The sequence below is a fragment of the Plodia interpunctella genome, chromosome 1 (genome assembly GCF_027563975.2).
Source record: "Plodia interpunctella isolate USDA-ARS_2022_Savannah chromosome 1, ilPloInte3.2, whole genome shotgun sequence".
Taxonomy (NCBI): Eukaryota; Metazoa; Arthropoda; class Insecta; order Lepidoptera; family Pyralidae; genus Plodia; species Plodia interpunctella.
Window position 1 is genome coordinate 7937179 of NC_071294.1, and position 21299 is coordinate 7958477.

Here is a 21299-nt window from a genome sequence, read left to right on the forward strand (position 1 = left end):
AGTTGAAACTACCTACTTAGGCAAGGGGCCTGAATTTTATTATTGCCAACCAAATTTTTATTCAAAAAGTTGGGAAAAAATGGGTCACGTATTATAGGTACGTTCCCGTAAATATACGATCCTAAAACTCAAAACTGAACTTAAATCAGTTATTTATGACAGGGCAGTGGCCTACTGTCTTAATTAACTGATTCACATTTAGAAAATAATCGATGTTACCTTAGTACTTCCAGGGGTCAACAGAGGATCATCACCATCGAGTGACACTTCCCAGGCTATGGAATTGCGTTTCGAAGGCGTGGTAACAGCGGGCGGCGGCGGCGGGAACGCTTCTTCTAACGAATCGTCCGAAAAATGCTCGTCGTCATTGCTCCTATTCAAACCTCTCCTCTTCTCTTCCTCCGTCATATCCTCCGAGGATCCTCTACACACTTCTCTATGCCTCTCCATAGAACCGGCGAGAGTACGCGGAGGTATTTTAGTTTTGGGGGACAACATATCTCCATCGGACCTGCTGTCTCGTTTTTTCTTTTCTGAGCTCCTCGTATTCGAGGGTGATAATTTGGGTATGTTGTATGTATCAGAATGTAATTGCTTATTGTATTGTATATTTGGTCCTGGGTATATTGTAACTGGATGCTCATTATATGGCTTGTCGTTGAATTCACTTGAGAAGCCCATGAAAGGGAAAACTGGAGCATTTTCGAGACTGGGTGATATTTTTTGATTAGTTGGTGGCGCATGGTGTCGCGGAGGTAACCAAGAGGGCAGGCCGTCGGGTGGCGGAGGCCTGGCGCCGTGCTGAAGAGACGCAAAGCGGTAAGACTGTACAGGCGGCTGTTGTAGATGGAAACCATTTGTCGTATCGTTGTCTTTCTCCCAACCATATGGGCGTTGGTGTTTCGTTTTTGGCTGCAAATTAATACAAATTTTCATAAGTAACAATAATTTCCATCAACAAAATGTCACATCAAATTCAAATATACAATTTTTTTGGCTAAGTATATTCTAATTCTGTAGTTTAAAGTTACAAATAAAGGAGTGATTTTTTTCTATTTTATCTTTATCGAGTAGGATTGTATCACTTTTTGCAATCTGATATAGAAATCGACGGAGAAAACAAATAGTACTTACAAAAGTTGTTTGAGTGGCAGTAGTTATTCCGTTGATACTTATAATAGAATCTAATTTTTCTTCCGCTTCCCGCTGCTCAATTGACGTGGTTCGTTTTGCTGAATTTGCTGGTGATACCCTGAAATAAATCAAAAGTAGTATTTTATTATTTTAAGATTAAAATACATACGTTATTAATTGTGTGTTCGCAAGTATCCATACCTCCATACTAATATTATAATGGGAAAGTTTGTCTGTCTTTCTGTCTGTCTGTCTTTTCGCTTTCACGGCTAAACCGCTGAACCGATTTTGATGAAATTTGGTATGCACTTAGTTAAAGACGTTCAAACACATGCTACAATAGGCATTGTTTCAAAAATCAGCTCTAGATGACTATAATGGGGCGTCTGTTCCGCTTTCGCAGATAAATCCACGCGGGCGAAGCAGCGGGCAAAAGCTAGTGTAATCTAAATAATAATAATAATAATAAAACGTTTATTTTTTTATTACAAGAGAAGTCTTTTAAAATAAGACCTCAAAGCTATATGTAAATGTATATGGTGACAAGTTCACCCTTGTTTGTAGAACCTGTCTTGATTGAATAATGTTAATAAAAGATAAAAATCTACACAGGTGGCGGGAAGTTCACATGCTAAGAGTGTGTGAACAGGGAGTATTACTGCACATTTATCCCACCAGAGTACAGCACTGTATGTTAGGTACACAAAAGCTTTGCCGACGTTTATTTTAGAGTACTTTATTAATTCTTTCATTATGTAAGCATTCGTTTGTGAAAATATACAACAATGTAGCATATTCGGGTGCCGAAATATTGGGAAAAAACGTTTTCCTTAAGATAAAAAAACTTGGAAAACTATGGAATACGCCTCACGCTGTAAACTTTAACACGAGCTAGTAAACGGTCGAAAAGAAGCTCAGAACACTTCACACGCGAATACTTATTAAAACATGGACTAGATCTTCAGCCAAAATCAAGTTTATATCAGTTTATGACCACAGTTGACCAAATAATGCAGAACATAACCTAAAATACTGCTATTATTTTCAGAATAATCCACTAAATCCTTCCTTTTTCCTTTAAACTCTCACCACGAATGCGTAGAAGGTATTTTTGGTCGTAAATCTGCAACAGTATTGAAAATTGGCGCTTTTTGCCTCCATTGGCAATGTTTGTATACCTTAGTTGTACCGCCAGTAGCGCCATCTGCGCTGAGCTTTGCGTAATATGCCCTATTCATAAACCTATCGTTAATGTAGACCATAGATAAAAGAAAAAATATATCAATGATGTAGACATTAGGTTTAACGAGGGCCTGTTACTAGTCTTTTATCAGGATTATTAGATTCATTTAAATTAAGTTGTTTGGTAAATTTTTGTTTTAACATCATTTTGCGCAGGTAGTCTGAACTCCTTTGGAATTTCCAAATGTTGCCGGAATACTTATCATTACTTTGTGGCATATCAGAAAGTAAACTTTTGCCCTCTAATGCTGCAATGGATTTATAATTTTTTTTATACGATTTTTCTCTTCAGAGTTGGGTACATCACAATGAGTTCTTCGGTAATGTTGGGTTATGTTGTATTGTTTATGGGTATTTAATTTATTAGCACCATTGCGTGTAGCTGTTCCTTTTTGCCGCCATACTTTAGTAAGTACTTCCTTTTTATATATGCTCAAGTTACTAGTATTTAATAAGTACTTTAGAAAAAATATGCATGAATCAGTAATCCTGTGTTGATTACACATACGAATATTAGGTATAAATGTAAAAGAGCAATTAATAAATCTGGTGTATATGAAACACCTATGCAGGAAATAGTATGAAATATTATCATAAACATTTACTGAGTTACACGAGTCCAGCAATGACTGCGGTGGGTCTAGTGACGAAGGCTCGGGTTTTGCGTCCTAAAAAAGTTAAAACATACTGTAAGCTTAAGTATGTTTTATCTCTTTTTGTCAATGGCAAATATATGTAAAGTGCGACAGTGACAAAATACTTTAGCTTAAAATATGGCTTAACTAATTTATGAATAACAAGGTAGGATTACAATGATTTTTACTTTGGCAAGAGTGTTGAGATGATTCTCTGCGCCTCCTCAGGAGGCGGCGGAGAGTGCGGCGACGGCGGGTCCGGCGGCGAAAGCTCCTCGCGCTCCTCCGTGGGACGGAAACCCAACGCGAACTTCGCTCTGCAATAGTTACATACATAGGAGATTATTCATATTATATTCAAGAATATCAATGGGGGTGTTCTTGCGATGACACTTTAAATTGATAACGATAAAAAGTATAATTTCAAGAACATAATAATGTCCAGCGTCCGAAACAATAACGCATTCAGGAGACAGAGGTGTTGTGCGCCTCAAATTTTTGCAGTTTCATATTTTGACTTGTTTGTGTGGCGTACAAACGGGCTAGGTACATCGTTTGTGTATAAGGACTAGCTCCAACAGTGTCGTGAAAATTGTAGCGCATAGATTTGACAGTTCGCCTTTGATTTTTATGGTAAAGATATCTTTAATAAGAAGTAGAAGCTTTATTGTCGAATGCTTTTTCCACGAACAAGGCAAGCCCTTTTCGTGCTTTTGAAATGCTTCACACAGTAAGTAGTAGTGGCATAGTAGCTTTTACTCCATAAAATATAAAAATATATATACGTTGTATATATTAGAATTGAGAAGCATACCGTCGACCGTTCATGCTCATGTATCCATCGTCTTCGGAGGTGTGACCGGCGAGCGGCGAGTCGTCGTCGGTGGCTGGGGTAGCCGGCGTGGCGGGTGTGGCGGCGGCCGGCGCGCGCGCTTCCAGCGACCGCGGCTCGCCCTCGTCGTATTCGCTCAGCACTTGGTCCAGGAGCTCCAGAGACCGCTGCACGTCGTCGCACCCGCTGGAATAAAAATATAAGCACATTTAGTATACATCACCCTACACATATATTATATAGTATCACGTCTTTATTCGGTACTTAACAGCAAGGCCGAATAAAGCACAAGCAGTTTACTGTTGGACATTGCACATACTTTTATATAGTTGGTAGCAACCAACAAACTAATACAAAATCTATTTGTGATCTTGACGATTTCATCAGACCATCAACGGCACGGTTATGGTAAAAAAGTAAAGTTCACCGTCTAGTTACATAGTACACGAAAATTCGAATTGTGACAACTTTTTAATCCTAAGTTGCCGTGTAGCGTGCAATTGAAATTTCTTTAACGCAATTAATCGCATCAATTATTGGGCGCCGAGCGGGGTTACCGATAAAGGAAGCAAAAATGCACGTAAATATAGTTAGGGGGAATTGGCTAGGCGAACCCAATTTGCAGCCCTGCAATTTCCTCGGCAGTTTTCTAGTTGGGTTGTCATACTAAATAAGTGTAACAAGTAGCGGCGACCGAGGCGAGGTCGCGGTAGTCAATTCCCCGAGATAATGGTAAATTGAACTCATTTCCTTCACGAAGCACCATTCGCTCGCCCCGAGAGAACGCTTCCTTTCACTGGACCATTAGAACCGAATTAGACAATAAAGATATAGTTATCTATCGTGATTTGAACGTGACCCGCCCGTTTGTCTTCATTATGCGGTATTATTCTGGCGTTTCAGTTACTGTCTTATGTAATGTTGTTAGCAACTTTGTCTAAAACTGTTTATAAATTTATAAGGCATTATCCTTTTCGGTTGACGTGAAAGTAGGCGGCAATGTTCATCTCAAACGTCAAATGAGAAGTAATGCGTTATTTGCGTGAAGTTGCGAAGGAGGACATGACATTTTCCTGATTATTGACCGTGACTCTATAAATGTTAGTTACCAAGGAACATTGTTTTATTTAAGCTTGAGTATCGAGGAAAGCTCCATTGAAGTTGTCTACTAGTTAATTCAACTGATTGTGTGTCGTAGATAAAACGTGTTACGCACTTGTAAAACTCGAGCTATTATAGGAATCAGAATATTCACTTGGGAGTATAAGCTTTAGAGAGAGCAATAAAAATCTGGTAGTTACATATTGGATGCTATCAGGAGTTCGGAAAATACTTATAAGCTGTGCTGACAGGGCGTGCTCTGAGAGAATTCATTATGTTTAAAGGCGCCGTGTTCTCGTGCAGCGAAGTGGTTCTAGAGGCAGGCACAAAGCAACCTTTTGAAAGAAGAGGTACTCTGCTCTCGCGCCATCTCTCGATAAGCTTTTACTGAGTGCCGCAGTCGCCCACTATATTTGTTCAATATACTGCAACATTTTCAAGATATTCATGAAATACTTTTAATATTGCAGAAATACGTTTGTAATATTTGTGTTTGAGAATATGATTTACCAAAACATTTTTGTTGATGTAAACATTTGAGAACACTTTAAGAAAGGAGCAGAATATTAATTGGTTGACAAGATGAATCACATAAATAGATTTATTGAAGAAACCTCAACGTTTGAAGAGGTGGCCACTAGCCGTTATCTTGAACGGGCTTGTCTCCTCGGGCGATCTCCGACCTCGATCGAGAGGTTCATTAGTGTTCACCTCTTTAATGATCCCAGAGAACGATTCGTGCCGATACCTTCCGATAGTCGCCGGTCTACTTTTACCGATTTTACCTGATTTATTTCTTAAGAATTTGCATATTGGAAATTGATGAATTTGCGTTGATTGATTAAAACGTCAGATATATACTATAAACGTCAAATAATATAATACTAGGTTTTGACGAAAATGTTTTAATTTCTCAAAATACCACACAATTTATGGTACAAATAATTTAAACATTAAACAATATATTTACATGCATATAGTAGAAGAGCTCAGCAATGGAAGATGGTACGGTAAGTATGGCCTATGCGTAGACGTATGGCGCGCGTATCGCATTGTAGCGCTCCTGGCTGCCACAAAGCAGAACTCTCAGCACGAGTGCCGGCAGCGTGTGCCATCCTTTGTTTTATTTCACCCATACTCCTTCGCTTTCGAAACTTTTAAAGGGGGATTTCAAATTGCGTTTCTCATTTTAATTGGAGGCAGTTTAGGGTCATTAGTTACAAGAACAAAGTATGTTAGATCTCATTACTTTTTGGCAGGAATGGAAATTAAGCCCTGTTTAGTTAGCCGTTAATAAATGAGTTGGTTAATGAATTTGGTACTTAACATGTTTTATTTTGTTTTTATTAGGTATTTGATAGTTATAATGGCGTGAGAACTAGTGGCCATGAAAATTTGCGATGCAACAAAATAGCGAACAGCTAACAAAAATTGAAACTCCATCCAGTCAATGGAAGTCTAGCGCGTTCGCATAGCCTCTTAGGCCTACATCTTGATACGGGGCGAGGCAGGTACTATTTATGCGGAAATGAATGCAGCGAGGTGGAAGTGTAAAGCGCCCCCGGCCACCCCCGGCCGTCGACCCCGCCGCCTTCGTCTGCATCGAGTACACCAAACAACTGAAAGGCGTCCCCTTAACAGCAATACGTCAATACGGAAAAATCGTAGATCAATCACGGACCCGGACAAGTGTGGAAGGTTGTATTTGTTGTTACCCATGTTCGTTATGAAATTGCGTGTTACGGACTAAGCAGAAAGAATACTTCAGAACCGTTACGAATTTTTAGGGTTGTATTTCCGCATCTCCGGACAATTTTTACAGGGTTTTTCTAAACAAATTGAAAAAGTTACCTAGATGTTTATGCAAAAAAGAACAACGAACGGATAAATTACCAAGCAGTCGAAATTTATAATGCTCACTCAAATCTGCTTCTATCACATTATATGATCGTATATCATATGGCCAAAAAAAAGTAACTAACGTAGAAGTAACTAACTTAATTAACGTAGATTTAATGACAGAAATTCTGGAAGAAAATTATATGGATTTTAATCAGAATTCAAGTCTTGCGATAAGTTGCGAAGTACCGAATAGTTCGTAGTTTGTGGTAGATTTCAGTTTGAGCTTGTAATTCAACTGGTTTTTAAAGTGCACCGAACTTGGCCAATTAGTTGTTGTTGAGAGTTGTTAATATGAAACTTAGGTCTCAAAGGATTAGCTCAAAATCCCAATTGAAGAGAGCTTATTAATTGGATAGACAACGCCAAGAAAACTATAGTACTTGACATAATAGTGAAGCATTTAATTATTTTATATTAAAGAATAAAAACGCATTACACTTAAAGTTACTTATAAATTATTGGTTACACTAAGAAGTTTTCTTATAATAAGTAGGTATAATGTAAAAATTGTCAAACTCAAGATAAATTAAGAAATTTGTTATAAGTTTTCTTAAATGATAGTTAAATTAAATTACCTTTCATATTAAAGTTATGTGTAAGTTACACTTTCCGAAAAAATAAATTTCGTCAACGTCTTAAATATTTTTATCTAATATCCGTAGTTTGTTTCAAATCAGCAATATTATTTTATAGACATATTCCGTGCCACAAAGTAGGCACACGTCCCTGACGTCACGCTAGAATTCGCAAGATCATGCTTATAATGATTACCAAAGTTAAATAACTTTGTTAACGAGTTAGGCAAAATGACGATAATGCCGCTTTTAAGCAATAAGGACACAGTGAAATTGATATTTCAGAAGAAGTTAGCGAATACCTATTCATTAATTTGATAACTCATGATTGATTAACAAAGTTTCTTAGTTTATTGTTTTGTAAAAACTGGATGTGTGCTTGATAAAAGAATAAAAATCAAACGACAAAACTACAGCAGAGAAACTGCACAATTTATCAAACGCTTTCTCAACATTCAAGCGGTCGACTTGAAGTAAAATCGCAGCGTGTCCTGACGCAGCGTCGTCGTCTCGGAAGGAAGCGCCGAGGACATGCCAATAAGCGCCCGGCTGTAACAATACCTCGCTCATACAACCCCCGGAAGCAATCCCAGCCCTCACCACACGCTGCAAGGTTGACATTCCAAATAAGCTTTTACTATTATCGGCTGCACCGACTTAAAGCAATTTTGTGAGTCAATATTGAACTTTCAGTTCTTGCGGGACGATGTGTTCCGCTTAAATAAAATCAACTATAGACCCACTATAATATGTCGTAGCGACGTCGTTTCTGGCTTTTTACGGGTCTTTTCCTACAGCGATTGTAAATATCGTGAACCATTTTTAGCGGTGTTTTTCTGCCACAATTTTTTTTCTAAAGTATTAGATGAAAGTGTTCATAAGATAAGTATTCTGGCAATTCTGGTTCAAATTTGGAAAATGAATGTATGCATGATGAAATGCTTCAGAATTTACATAATATACATATTAATAAATTTCTAAACAAGTAAAAATATTAGACTTATTTATTATATTAGAATATTATATTAGAATATTATTTTCTGCGCTATTAGTAAAACCATCGATGGAACTGCTCTTTATTTACAACAACTGTTTCGTTTTTCACTAAATTCAAATTAGCCTCTGGTGTATTTTGTATAAAATTCTGCTTGGTGTAAATGCGATTTTGCAAACGTGGTTATATTTCAACATTTTCCGTTAATAGCGCTCCGGGAGTCAGGGGAGAGTTTAATTTTCGCTCTAAATCATTTGTGGGCAGTCATCGACGGCGGCGCGTGTGCGATTTGCGTTCCTCAATCATTTGTTTCGTGTATATATCAACGAAGTATTTACTTTTGTATCATGATTATTTTCAGTGCATCCAAGCAATCTTGTCGATCTAAGTACTAACGAAGTATTTTCATACTAGATGTTGCCAGAGTCTTAGCTCCCGTGAATTTTGAGATAAAATATAGCCTATAGCAAACCTGTGAAATAATTTTAGAAATCGGTTCGGTAGTTTCGGAGATTACCCGCTTTAAACATACAAACTCATAAACGCTCACCTTTTTACAATAATAGTATAGATAGTTAGATGCATTAAAGTATTTTTATTCTTACATAAGTATAAAAATACTTTAATCATCAAGTGTAAACGTGATACAAAGTTTAGTTACGACGTGTCGTTGATTTGATTTGTAGTTCAAGGTTCTGGTGGGATTTATAATTTCGTCTGTAACAGTGCAGTCGCCCACGCTCGATATCGATCTCAGCCGTAGCCAGACGACGACGCGCCAATGAAAAACTATGCTTTTTGTCACACACAACTTTTGCCACAACTTGTTCTATCAAAACTCTGCTTTTATAGTTGTAATCAAACTATGTGGTCTAGCGGCGTGGCGCATTGCAGCATTTGACTTTTGGTTCTACTATGCTATTTAGTATATAGTAGACATAAGTAATGTAATTTTTTTACAGTACATATTAGCAATAAATATTGTAAAATAAAATATGATGAAAAGTTCTGAAAAGACAATGTTTTCAATTGAATAAAACAATTTGTATTCAGACAATAAATAATGAGCAAATACTTACGAAACAATCTACAAACATGGGGTAAGTCTGGTAAGAGAATAATCGTTAATAACATCGAGGGTTGCTATGCCCGTATCCTCTAATATTCGAACCCTTCGGCGCCACAACAACCATGCCCAATCTTGTAATATCCTGAATTTGTGACATCAAAATATTTATGTTATTATGTTCGTTCAGGCTAAATTAAACTTCAATAATAAAATGACAAGGTACGTACGGTACGACGCAGGCAAACTTGAATTATTTAATTTATCCTACCAGGTAAAGCATCAAAGATTTATTTAGATGTCCATTTTTCTTTGTAAACATTTCAATGAAAGACTGTAGGTAGATAAAATAATCGTGAATGAATAAATAAATAACAGAGGCGCCCTCATTCCGGTTACGAGGCAGGCGTGCTTGGCGCGTCTGCTTCGCTGGGATATGACGAGGTTTCTACTTGCCCCATGGTAACGTAAGCAATTGTCGCAGCTTGCAGTCAACCGACGATAATCGGAGACGCCGGATGCACCAGCATTACCCGCGTGATTTATTTGTCTGGCGGCACTGTGTTGCGTTAATTCCGCAAACAATACACAGGGGGATCCTAAGCGGTTATGGACACTTTTTCATCGTATGTAGCTTTCAACATAAACAAAGAAGTCTTCCAATGCTATAAATATTCAAATTAGATATCATAGGGTAACATATCAAAAGAGATTATTCTGATGAGGCAATTTGAATATGAATGGATAACATCAATGTTCATTACAAAACAAACCAAGACAGCCTTGTTTACAAGCACAACGAACGTTTTCTAATTTGATTTCCTAAAAATATTATGAAATGTTTGAAAGCTTTTGAAGAAAAAATTCCTATAACTATATATAAAATATTATAGAAAAATCTATATATAAAAAATAATTCAATAAAAAACAATAACTTGCCTGAAGGAATAAAGGGAGTCGCTGACAGAGATGTCATCTTAAAAATCAATATAATCACGGTCGCTTACCTAGCCACCCCTACAAATTGTTCCAACCCTATCAGTGTGCCCTCGCACCCACCGACTCGCCGCTGTTTAAAAAGCTGGGGATAAAATTTGATCCCAAACCCCAACCCTATGGTAGTACTTATCTGCAGTTAATTATCTACGTGCAGAGGGGAGTTATGGAAGACGTGCAATGCAAATTCCAACTACAGCCCGATTTAACTTAAGATTTTGAACAAATCAGTGATATTGTAGGATGCCTGTGTATTCATTGAAATTAATTAATTTTGATTTATAGAGTTTAAACAAAATCTACTCTCGCTTCAATTCTATTCTTCTTGTTGGGCAACAAGAAGAGTAGAAGTTTAGCTTTAGGAGGTTCCGCCTTTCCGTTATGTTTTCGTTTCAGTTCATAAGCCTTGTAAGGAATAATTCAAACTTTAATCCGATTAATAAAACTCCTCCCATATTATATGAATATATTTTATTAAAATTCAAGAAAGACATTAAAACCATTTTTAATGATGATTCGGTATAAAAAATATCTAGGGAGGAATAAAACCATTCTTTAAGAAGCAGTAAACGTTAATGTTTTGTAGATCATTAAGGCGAATGACGCGACGGTGACGGCGGTGGCGGCGGTGGCCAGAGCTAGCAGCAGGAAATCAGGAATTTACAAAATTGAATCGACTTTATGTCATATGTAAAAGGCATTTTTAAGTCACGTCCATCTCAAGATCGACACGATTCAACGTATTTAACAAAAAGAAGAATGAGCATAGAAAAGTGCAACACAATTATACATCAAAATATCTTAAGACATTGATCATCAATCAATCAATACATATAATAAAACGGTAAAAAAAAATTGTACATTTAATATATTTACCAAAAAATAATTTAGGATGAAGAAACAGTGATGGATTAAGAATGAAAAGAAAATATCTGTCTGTTTGTTTATAATTTCCGAAACTATTGGACGAATGTGAATGCAACTTTTTTGTTGAACAGCTATGAAGGCGGTGCAATTGCACTTGTTTTTTTTTTTAACTGGAACAGCTTATGTCTTACTCTAACGGACCATGTAAACTATAAAATGTATCATTATAGTATGTAACATTATCTATTGAAGTATACAAAGATCTGGAACATCTGATGTAGAACACAAAGAAGACCAGCTACACAATATTATATATAGAAATGAAGTTTTAGCAAAAGTTGTTCAATCTGATGAGCATTGTTGTTCATTTAGGACTAATTTTCGATGACGACGTATCATATATAATCTTTGATAAAATTCGCCCAGCTGGTTAGCATAACTATGTAACAAACATCCTCACTTTTGTATTTATAATTCACTGTTCTAATAATTTGTTGTATATTATAACTCTATGTTACTAAAATCCATCTGGTATTTGTTCTATAATAGTTTTAATTTGTTCAGGCGGTATCCAAAAGAATACCTCCCTCCGCCTACATTTGTCCCAAGGGCGTAATTACCGGCATCAAACGGATAAATTAGATTAATCACACTTGCTTTGACGGCCAGGTGCTAATGGAAACTCGCGTTACGACCTGTAAAACGTTAAGTGTTGACATGCCTCGCGCTCTTATCGTAAAATTGAATATCACGAAGTTACCGCGACTAAACTCTCTGATTAAAGTAAGCTATTTTATTTACTTTTCATTTAAAAATTTAAGTCCAAAAGCATTTACTTACATATTAAATTATTGTCGACAATAAAATCGAAAAAATAAAATTTCGATAATTAAAATCTCAAACAACATATAAAAATATATTGGAATGGAAATAATTATCTGGACAGTTTGAGCGACACATTTTGCAGCTTTTGGAATAGCCTCTACGATAACAACGCACGCTACGTTCGCTACGATTGTAGACAAGAGATCGATGCTACGAAGTAATTTAAAATAGTACTGGCGTAGCCTCGGGCAAAAGGTATAAGGGCATTCCTAAATAAGTTACTTAATCTGCGACAACTTCAAAATTGATATAACTGTAGCAAGAGCGAGGTGATAATATTTTATCATTTCAATATTTTTCTAATATTCAAAGTCGTCTTCAAAGTTCTTTAGTGGCTTTACAATGGGTGTATCATATGCTGAATGCTACAATAACACAAAGCAGCGTTTGAGTAGCGTGCTAGTTAATTGTCACCGTCGTCGCCCCTGTAATTAGCTACGTACGAGTCGCTGGGTGCGAGTGTGATTGCGAGAGACGTCGGTGTTTGCTCACATCCTGGATCCTTCGCGGACCCTCCAGGCCAGACGGAGCTCTTTATCAACATATGCATAAATTTATTAGTTCGTTAGGTAACAAATAAGTTGGTAGGGCACCAATCAATTCATGTTTATTTATGCGTGATGTATAGCTTTCACTACTGCAATAGACAAGACAATATTTTTATTCAGTTCAGTGTTATATAAATATCTTGTTATATGCAAATAATTATTTAAAAGTATTTAATTAAGTGGAATCGTGAAATTTATTCTCACCAGCTAAACCAAATAACTACTTCAAAACGGCTGTAATAAATTGGATTTGAAATAAAAATATATATGTTAATGTGTTGATGATTTTATGAGCTATTCTGTGATATACGGTCGACATAGTAGAGGCGGCTTCGATGTAAGTATCATGCAAATTATAGAGGAAAACTTAGCAAGTGGGGTGCGTGCGACAGATGTATCCCAGCGCGCAGTGAAGCTCGCTTGTTTTACACGCATCGTAAACAATGTGCTTAGAAATCACACAATATCATAGTCTGGGAACGGCTACGCAGGAGAGCTTACTTGAGTGCCTGCTCGTTAGTGAGAGAGCTTTAAATTACGCCGCAACAATGTTCTAGAAATAGAGGGTACGGAAGGATACATTAATTCAGTATTACTTGTATATATTGTATATATTTTTAATTCTTTTAGTGAGCACCGCCTATATTATCCAGCTAAATATTTTCTATGAAAATACGAGTAGTATGATGTCTACAATTGGTAACATATAAATTGTAAATATACTTTATTATTTTGGTAACGTCTGGTAACGCATACAAATACTTAGCTATTTATATTATAAAGGCAAAGGACTTAGGTACCTACATAAATATACTTTACTAGAGAGTGTTTACGTTGTGAGATATATTCTGCAGTGTATTTTAATTTGAGGTAAACGTGGCTCAGTCAGACAAAACACGAGGATACAACAATAATGTTTCAATTAGGTGAGCGAGACACTTCTCTACTTGCTTTCAAATTGTACGTTGTTGTATGTAGGATTGTTATTAAGAATGTAAAATCATATATATTTATATTTAAAAAACACATTTCACAAAACGAAGATACCTTTTTATGAAATTTGCATATTTTCAGTCTATTACAATTTACAATAATTATAAGAAATTTTATTGTAAAAAATTCTCCAACATATAAATATGTATTGCTATCATAATATCTATATTATATTGTTGAGTACTTTCCCTCGTCTGCGGTTCTTGGGGATCCCTAGTCGACACGGATCAGTGAGGGGAGGAGTTGGGGGAGACGAGGGCCCAGGGACCTTCACTTTCGTCCAGCCAAGTGCGGGTGCAGCCGACGACCGCCCGACCGACCTTACCACACTGCACAAGTTTCGCGATCAATTGTACGATTAAGAAAAATAGCGGCAAAAAGGACCTTTGATCGTAATGTTTGCTGTTCCATTTACATACACTGGAGTATTATTGGATTTTATAATATATCACGACAGAGTTCATATAGCATATAAAGAGATATATAAAGAGATACCAAAGAACAGACTGAGACTATGCCGGAGTTACTATGTATATTATAAGACTAGTTGTGCCCGCAACTTTGTTTACGTGCGTGGTTCGATATAAGTAATATTTTCTTTTACATGAAATCCTTAAACATTGAACACAATTGAAGGGATATTAAATTGAAGAAATCCGTCGAAGAATCAACGCAAAAATTGTAGTCTCAATGTCAAAGCCTATGTAAAACAACGGAGCACGATTAAGTTACGCGCTGCGTTGACGCAACGGAGCATTGCGGTATGGAGCGGTGCGCAACGGAGATTACCCTCACTATGCTAATCCCAAATCGTATTTCATGCAAATAGAGGATAAAATTACCGAAATAGATTCAAATTAGGAATTAATTCATGATACGATTCTAGTAAAACAATGTCCATTGCTATCATTCGCGTATAGTGTTCTATAAACTGGCTTTACAAAGGCTTATGGAGGAATATCGTATAATAACATCTGGTCAGCGAAAATCCGACATCGGTCCATTATGGAAATTGACAGGTGCGGGGGTGGGGGCTAGACTATGCGCATATTTACCGCAATTTTATAGATTTCCCTGCCGTCGTGGGTGATGTATGTTGCTAAGGTATACACGACACGTACCTATTGTGTTAAATTACCTTATTATACGTGGTCGTCAATACAAATATAGCAATGATATTTTGTGAAGAAGTTAGAAGGTGCAAGATTATTAGGTGTTTATTTAGGTAAAAATATAATTTGATAAAAAATGTAAAGGAATTATCTAAACTATTTATATCTAAACGCAGAAAAAATATTTTTCTTATATTTATGTATTCCTATGGTTTATATAAATATATTATCACACATTAAACAGATGCGCACATCACGTATACCTATATAGGTACATAGATGTAAAAAGAAGATTGCACAAAAGAGAACACCCGAACCAAAGGGGGCAACGTCCTAAATAAATTTACCAGGCCTCCATCGAATATTTTGATATGAACCTGAAGAAGAGTCATAATAGTTCAGCTAAACTATAGAAAATATACTTTTTCATAGGTATCGTTACATTTGTCTGTACAATTAAATTTCTCTAATAATTTTGACTCCTTACCAAAAATTGTTCAGCCACGCGAATGAAGTCGCAGGCATCAGCTATATTTAAATAAAAGTTATTTCCATTACCCATCATGGCCTAAGGAAGCACTCACAAAAAGATAAAAGTGCTTATTTAAATTTTCCGCTATTCAGTTCGTTTCAACTGTAATTTCAAATGTAACTGTAAATTATTCAAAAATAGTGTACATTAAAATACTGAAGCAATTTAAAGTGGAAATGTAACGAAAATGCAGGCAATTGATGACGGATATTACTCGCAGTGGAGCTTGTGTATAATCTGTGAGATTGAAATTGAAATGTCCAGACACGGATGATCCGAGGTGATTAAGTATTTCAAGCTAGATTTCATAAATACTTATACGTTTATCTTACTCAATATTTATCAATTCACTGCGTACCTATGCTTTGCGGCAAATTATTTAATTTTATAAGGCGGCGTAAGATCGTAAAACTAATTTAAGTCGGCTTTGGCTTTCCAGGCCTCAAAGCCGTGAATGCAAACGGGAACACACTCGGATGAGAGATAAATCAAACCGTTAGGTAGCCACTGATCGACAAAAGTGACAAGACAAAAAGTGCTCAAACTTAATAATTTGAGAATTATTATAGACCCGATTGAATAATAATTCTATCGGGTCTATAATATACAAAACATAAACTAATAAGATTGTGATTATTTCACTAATTTATGTTTCACGGGAGGTATATCTAAAGGAAAAGTTCGTACTTCGTAGTGGAATTGGCCGGAGTCATGACCCATAATTGAGACAAAAACAGACTTGCGTGAGAATTGTAATTTGAAATGGCGGCCTTTAGATTTATTGTGCATAGTGTTGTTGTATATGAAATTTGTGCAGTTAAGTTAATTGTTGTAAATTGTTGCACGCTTACATAATGGAAACTTTTTTGTTTACTAATGTAATTATATTTAACACAAAATTTTCTTCCCATGCAATCACTGCACGGCTCCGGGCTGCTTGCGACCGTAATGGCTTCGTAGTCAAGTCCATGGGGTTTGCATTTGATAGCATATCTACGTGTTACTTCTTGTAGGTTGCAGATAAAGGATACACCAAATTTACGGTATAGGTAGTTAGTCCTTTTCTGTTGAATAATCTGTCGGAAACCGCAATTTTGACTTAAATGAAAACTTAGATTTGAGTGAGTCAAACGCAAAAATCGCTGTTGACTTTTGTTAGATGTGTGTTTATAATTACATGTTATAGAAATGGCGATCATTCGTTCGTAACGTAAGTGCAACACAAACGTTAATTATGTGAAGTAAAAGTCAGCAATTAAGCGTTAAATTATGCACTGTGTAACTGGTTTTGTGGTGGATTACAGGAAAGCTACAACAGATTTCACTCTGAGCGACTGAGCGCCGTGTTAATGGTAGTAAACACTGAAAATAATTATGCAGCAGACGACTTAGTGCATGAATGCAAAGCAAATAAAATTATCCCACCTACAGGTTTCGTTGAATCATTCAGTGCTATGTCTGCCGCGGAGGGCAGGACAAACGCAAGGCAAATGTGCTGATTTTGAATTGGATAATTTTACGTTAAGACTGGGTAAAGATTTAAATTAAAATTTAAAGTTACTTTATATAAGTAAATGTGCATAACAAGTAAAAACATATGTGAATCTGTAATCCACAAAACATTATAACAATAAAATTATTTAGATTGTACGAGATCGACTACAGTTGCAAAATCTGTATCCATCGTGTGTGTAGTCGACGATGGGAAAAGTAGTTGTTACGTTTGGTTCGGCTTATACATATTATATGCCTATGTAGAAGATAGATGATAAAAACAACGCATATGATTTTCCGAGAGCCCTCGAATAGTGTAGGGTTCTTGTGGCTAGCGGTGGCTTTGATCGACTGCGGTAATGGCCGCCCGACCACATTCGCGGAAACTTTTACGGGACACTGATCCACTTCTAAACGAGCGGCAATGGTTAATGTGGCTTTTCTTTAAGAATCGTAGCATCCGTAAAATTACAAGAGTTTCTGACCCTTAGATGATTAGTTTAAAAATAGTTTTCTGGGACAAGTTATGGGTGTAAAATACTAGTATGACAATAATGACCCCGATATTTGACGTAGGTGTCCTTAATCCTGATAAAATATTTCTACTAACGAAGAGAAAAATACGCCTACAATTTTTTTGTCGATCACAATTGTGATAATTGTTATTATGCAGAGTATACTCGTAAATACAAGCGAGCTAAATCCTTCAGAATCTAAACGTCTGTACTCGCCTATTGTTCTAGCTTAACGTTAGCTTAACGTAGGTTGATAGTGAATGCACACCGACAAGTGGTGTATTGTTACTGAATTTATAAAGTATTGTATGTAAGGACTTGTATTGCAAGAATATTTCGCATTGACCTACAATCGAGGTCGAGCGATGGTGAGGTCGGAGAGACCAATCAAAGTTATGAGCTATTTCCTTGCCGTATAAAAGCCAGATACTGATTTACGATGGAAGCGCTCCTCTATGAATGCCAGGTATCTTTATCTTTATGTGGAATCTTCAAGAAATATTTGTACGGAAAATATAAGACAGAACTCAGATGACTTTAATTGAACGCCATGAAAGCAAATTAGTATTAATACTTTTATTACTAGGTATTGTCTTAAAAATAATGAAATTAATCAGTTAATTACAGTTTTGCTTTCTTCTTAGCCTAACTCCAGACAGAGACGGTTTGGCGCCCCTTTTAGGTCCCTAAGTATGATAAAATAACATGATATATTGTCTTAGGCGCACTATATTTTACTGAGGGCCGTTTCTTATTTTATTCAGTGTATATTTTGTCGTTCTAATATTTGGCCGGGTCTAATGTGGCCTTAGGTTAAATCCTCACCAGATCTAGCTTTATCTTTTCGTCGTGAAAATATCTATTGATTTTTTTTGGTATGTAGAATTAATATTATTCTTAAGTCATATCATACGAGGGAAAAGGCCTCTAAGGTGCGTGACGGATCACCGTCAGAAATGAAATCACAAATCGCGCTCCCTGCGGTCGCTCTACATACGTGGCGGATTGCTGGAATAGAGTATAAAAATTTCGAAATTTTGTCTTTATTTGTGGGATTTACATGAGAGCTCGTGATTTTGATTGCAAAATTATTGTAACTAAATAAATATGATTGGTTTAAAACTAGAAAGAAGGAAAAATGTAGAGCTAGGTTTGATTTATTGTGATAGGTGCAAATTTAATTCGATTACTAGGTTATAATTTCAGTTCTTTTGTTGTTACAATTTTATTGAAATACGTGTCATTATTAGTTGGACGTACGGTATGCAATGAACGAATAAAGTTTAGTGGAGTGGAGGAGAAGTTGCTGCTAACAATTTAAAGTTAGCCTCGGTTGAGTGCGAGGCGAGGTGAGAAAATGCAGAGGACCGAGGCCGGCTGGACTACAAATTATGAAGAGAACAGAACTACGACCTGTAATTATGTGTATGATTTAACAGGAGACGATCTCAGTGCTCATAAGTTTTAGAATACTTGTAAGAGAAATTAAATGTAAAAGAACTATTGTAAGAAATTTTGCGTACAATAATCTGTACCTGACAGTAATTATGCTGTTTATACATAAAAAGGTCAAACTGACAAGATTTTTGAGTTAACTTGCCTTGTCTAGTTGATATTTATATATTGTAGTAGTTGTGTTCTAAATTATTAAATATCTATACATAAAATAAAACTGTAAGTAGCCTATGTATGTAAATATAAGATATTAAGGAAAAATAATTATAGGGGATCTTTATGGGACTAACAAAAGCCAAAACAATATTTTTCGATTTTTTTTTGTTTTTCTGTCTGTCTGTATGTTTTATCGCATCACTCAAAAACTACTGGATGCAATTGCGGAATGCGGTTTTCACAGTTATATAGCGGATGGTCAAACATAAAATCTGGCATAGGTTTCATCGCGATAGGTACGTTACTTCGAATCCGAGATATACAATACTATTATAAGAACACGCGCAATATATTATTTTTGGCGATATCACTGAGAGTGTGGTGCTGTCTCCTCATTTTGAGTATCAAATAGGGGTCGCCTGGACGCCGGGCAGTGCTCGCCGCCTCGAGCACTCCAACTATGATAAAGTTACGTGAAACTAGAGGTAAGTGACTTACCCGTCGCTCTACCTACACCACTTGCTTGTTATATGCCACCCTGATGAAAATTATATCAATCTCATAATGCACGACACAGTCACACTGCGCCAAGGCTCAACTTGTTTACATAATACAATTATGTAATTCGAGTATTACCTCCAAGATTCTAACGAGGGACCCGCAGCTGTATAATATTTGAGATATTCAATAAAACATGTTTATATGGATATTATGGATTGACAGGATGGCAACACTAAAATCCCTAATGAATGCGAACCACACCAAAGGAAGGCGGTATGCCAATTCTCCCGGGAGTTGTCTGTGAAGTTCGACGTGGAACGACAAGACGTATAGAGCCGCTCCGCGCCTCTCCGACAGGATGCATTGCTAGCAAACTTACTCTATTAAATACTGTTCACTTGAAATGCTTTTAGACCCTCAAGGGACCTAATGTGTTAAAAGTTTACTGAATACAGAATGTAAAGGAGAGTGTCTTGCTAAAATCCTCGAAATGGCTCGTTGTAGTGCATGAATAATAAGCCGGTAGAAGACGAGAAAATGCCATGCCCATGAGGACCGGTGTTCAAAGTAAGAAAATAAGTAATTGCTCTATCAGGGCTGCACCTGCCGCCCGCTGCCCTTCGGCTGCGCCCTCACTAAGTACTCCGTGATAAGGGCAATCGGGGCGAATTAAGGTTCAATCTATATTTTATAGGTTTATATTTATGAAGGGAAGAAAACAAATCACACTATATAGGAACACTTGTCGCCGCAAGTCTAGCAATACATTATTGTTTGATGTTACATAGGTGTAAGATATCGCAGAATACATACATACTCGTCATGTAATAATTGCAATTATTACATGACGAGTATGTATGTATTCTGAAACATAAGCGGCTTGAATTCACTTTGCATGTAAGTAATGCCTCAATTAAGTTAAGTGCTGAATCATGTCTCAGTGAGAAAGTCGGACGTAGGCTGATATGTCGCAAAATATAATAATAATATCGCAAAATATAATAAAGTACATATTATTATTGTACATGTCTATTTTTTAAGTGTTATTCGTGTTAGGGATGGGAGAATAATGTTTTCTTTTGCGTGAAATATTACTCTAAAATCATTCTGTATTTTTATATATCCGTCTCATTTCCTGCCACGATAGAAAACATATTTTTGTTTGGGCGTGCATAGGAATTCAACAGATTCTGTAATGGCAATAAAAGAAAATATAATTGTGAATAAGAAAATGTGTTGTCAATTGACTCTTTAAGATTGTATTAAATATTGTTGTATTTAAGATTGTATAATCTTCGGCTAATATGAAATTTATAGACACGATAAAAAAACTGATCAAGTGCAATGTAATGAACCTAAAATAATATATATTAGCTATATATAATCACACTGTAATAAGTTAAGGTGAAGTACTCACTCTGCTCCATTTTTTCCTCCCCTATGCAGCATGCCCGCGCGAGCCATCTCACGCCCACGGCCTGAAAAAACACACCATCCATTACTGTCTCGGGACTTTCTGTAGCTTTCCACATCTTTACGCTTACTAAATACGGTTTAGGCCTATCCTTATTTATTATGAGATGGATGATACACAAAATTATGCTTGTCATGTCAGTCTCATGAACTAATTTCCTAAACAAATTCATTGCTTCCGTTTGATCTAAGTATGTACGTAATATAACATTAATCAACGTGACAACACACCCGGCTTGGCTTTACTTATTCACTCTCTCTCTCTCTAGATGAACGTTATCCCAATTCTTT

General features: G+C 36.4%; 1 protein-coding gene across 8 annotated transcripts in view; it reads right to left on the reverse strand.

The window, feature by feature from the left end:
• The window catches only part of LOC128669079 (uncharacterized protein), a 94496-nt gene that overhangs the window by 26276 nt on the left and 46921 nt on the right, over window positions 1-21299 (reverse strand). For all 8 annotated transcript variants that reach the window (XM_053755865.2, XM_053763991.2, XM_053769334.2 and 5 more), the window contains 5 exons: window positions 20953-21013; window positions 3826-4029; window positions 3200-3328; window positions 1135-1252; window positions 220-912 (listed from right to left, as the gene is read on the reverse strand). In XM_053755865.2, the coding sequence (XP_053611840.1) occupies window positions 220-912; window positions 1135-1252; window positions 3200-3328; window positions 3826-4029; window positions 20953-20999 (1191 nt within the window). In that variant the 5' untranslated portion in view covers window positions 21000-21013. The remainder of the gene's footprint in view (window positions 1-219; window positions 913-1134; window positions 1253-3199; window positions 3329-3825; window positions 4030-20952; window positions 21014-21299) is intronic.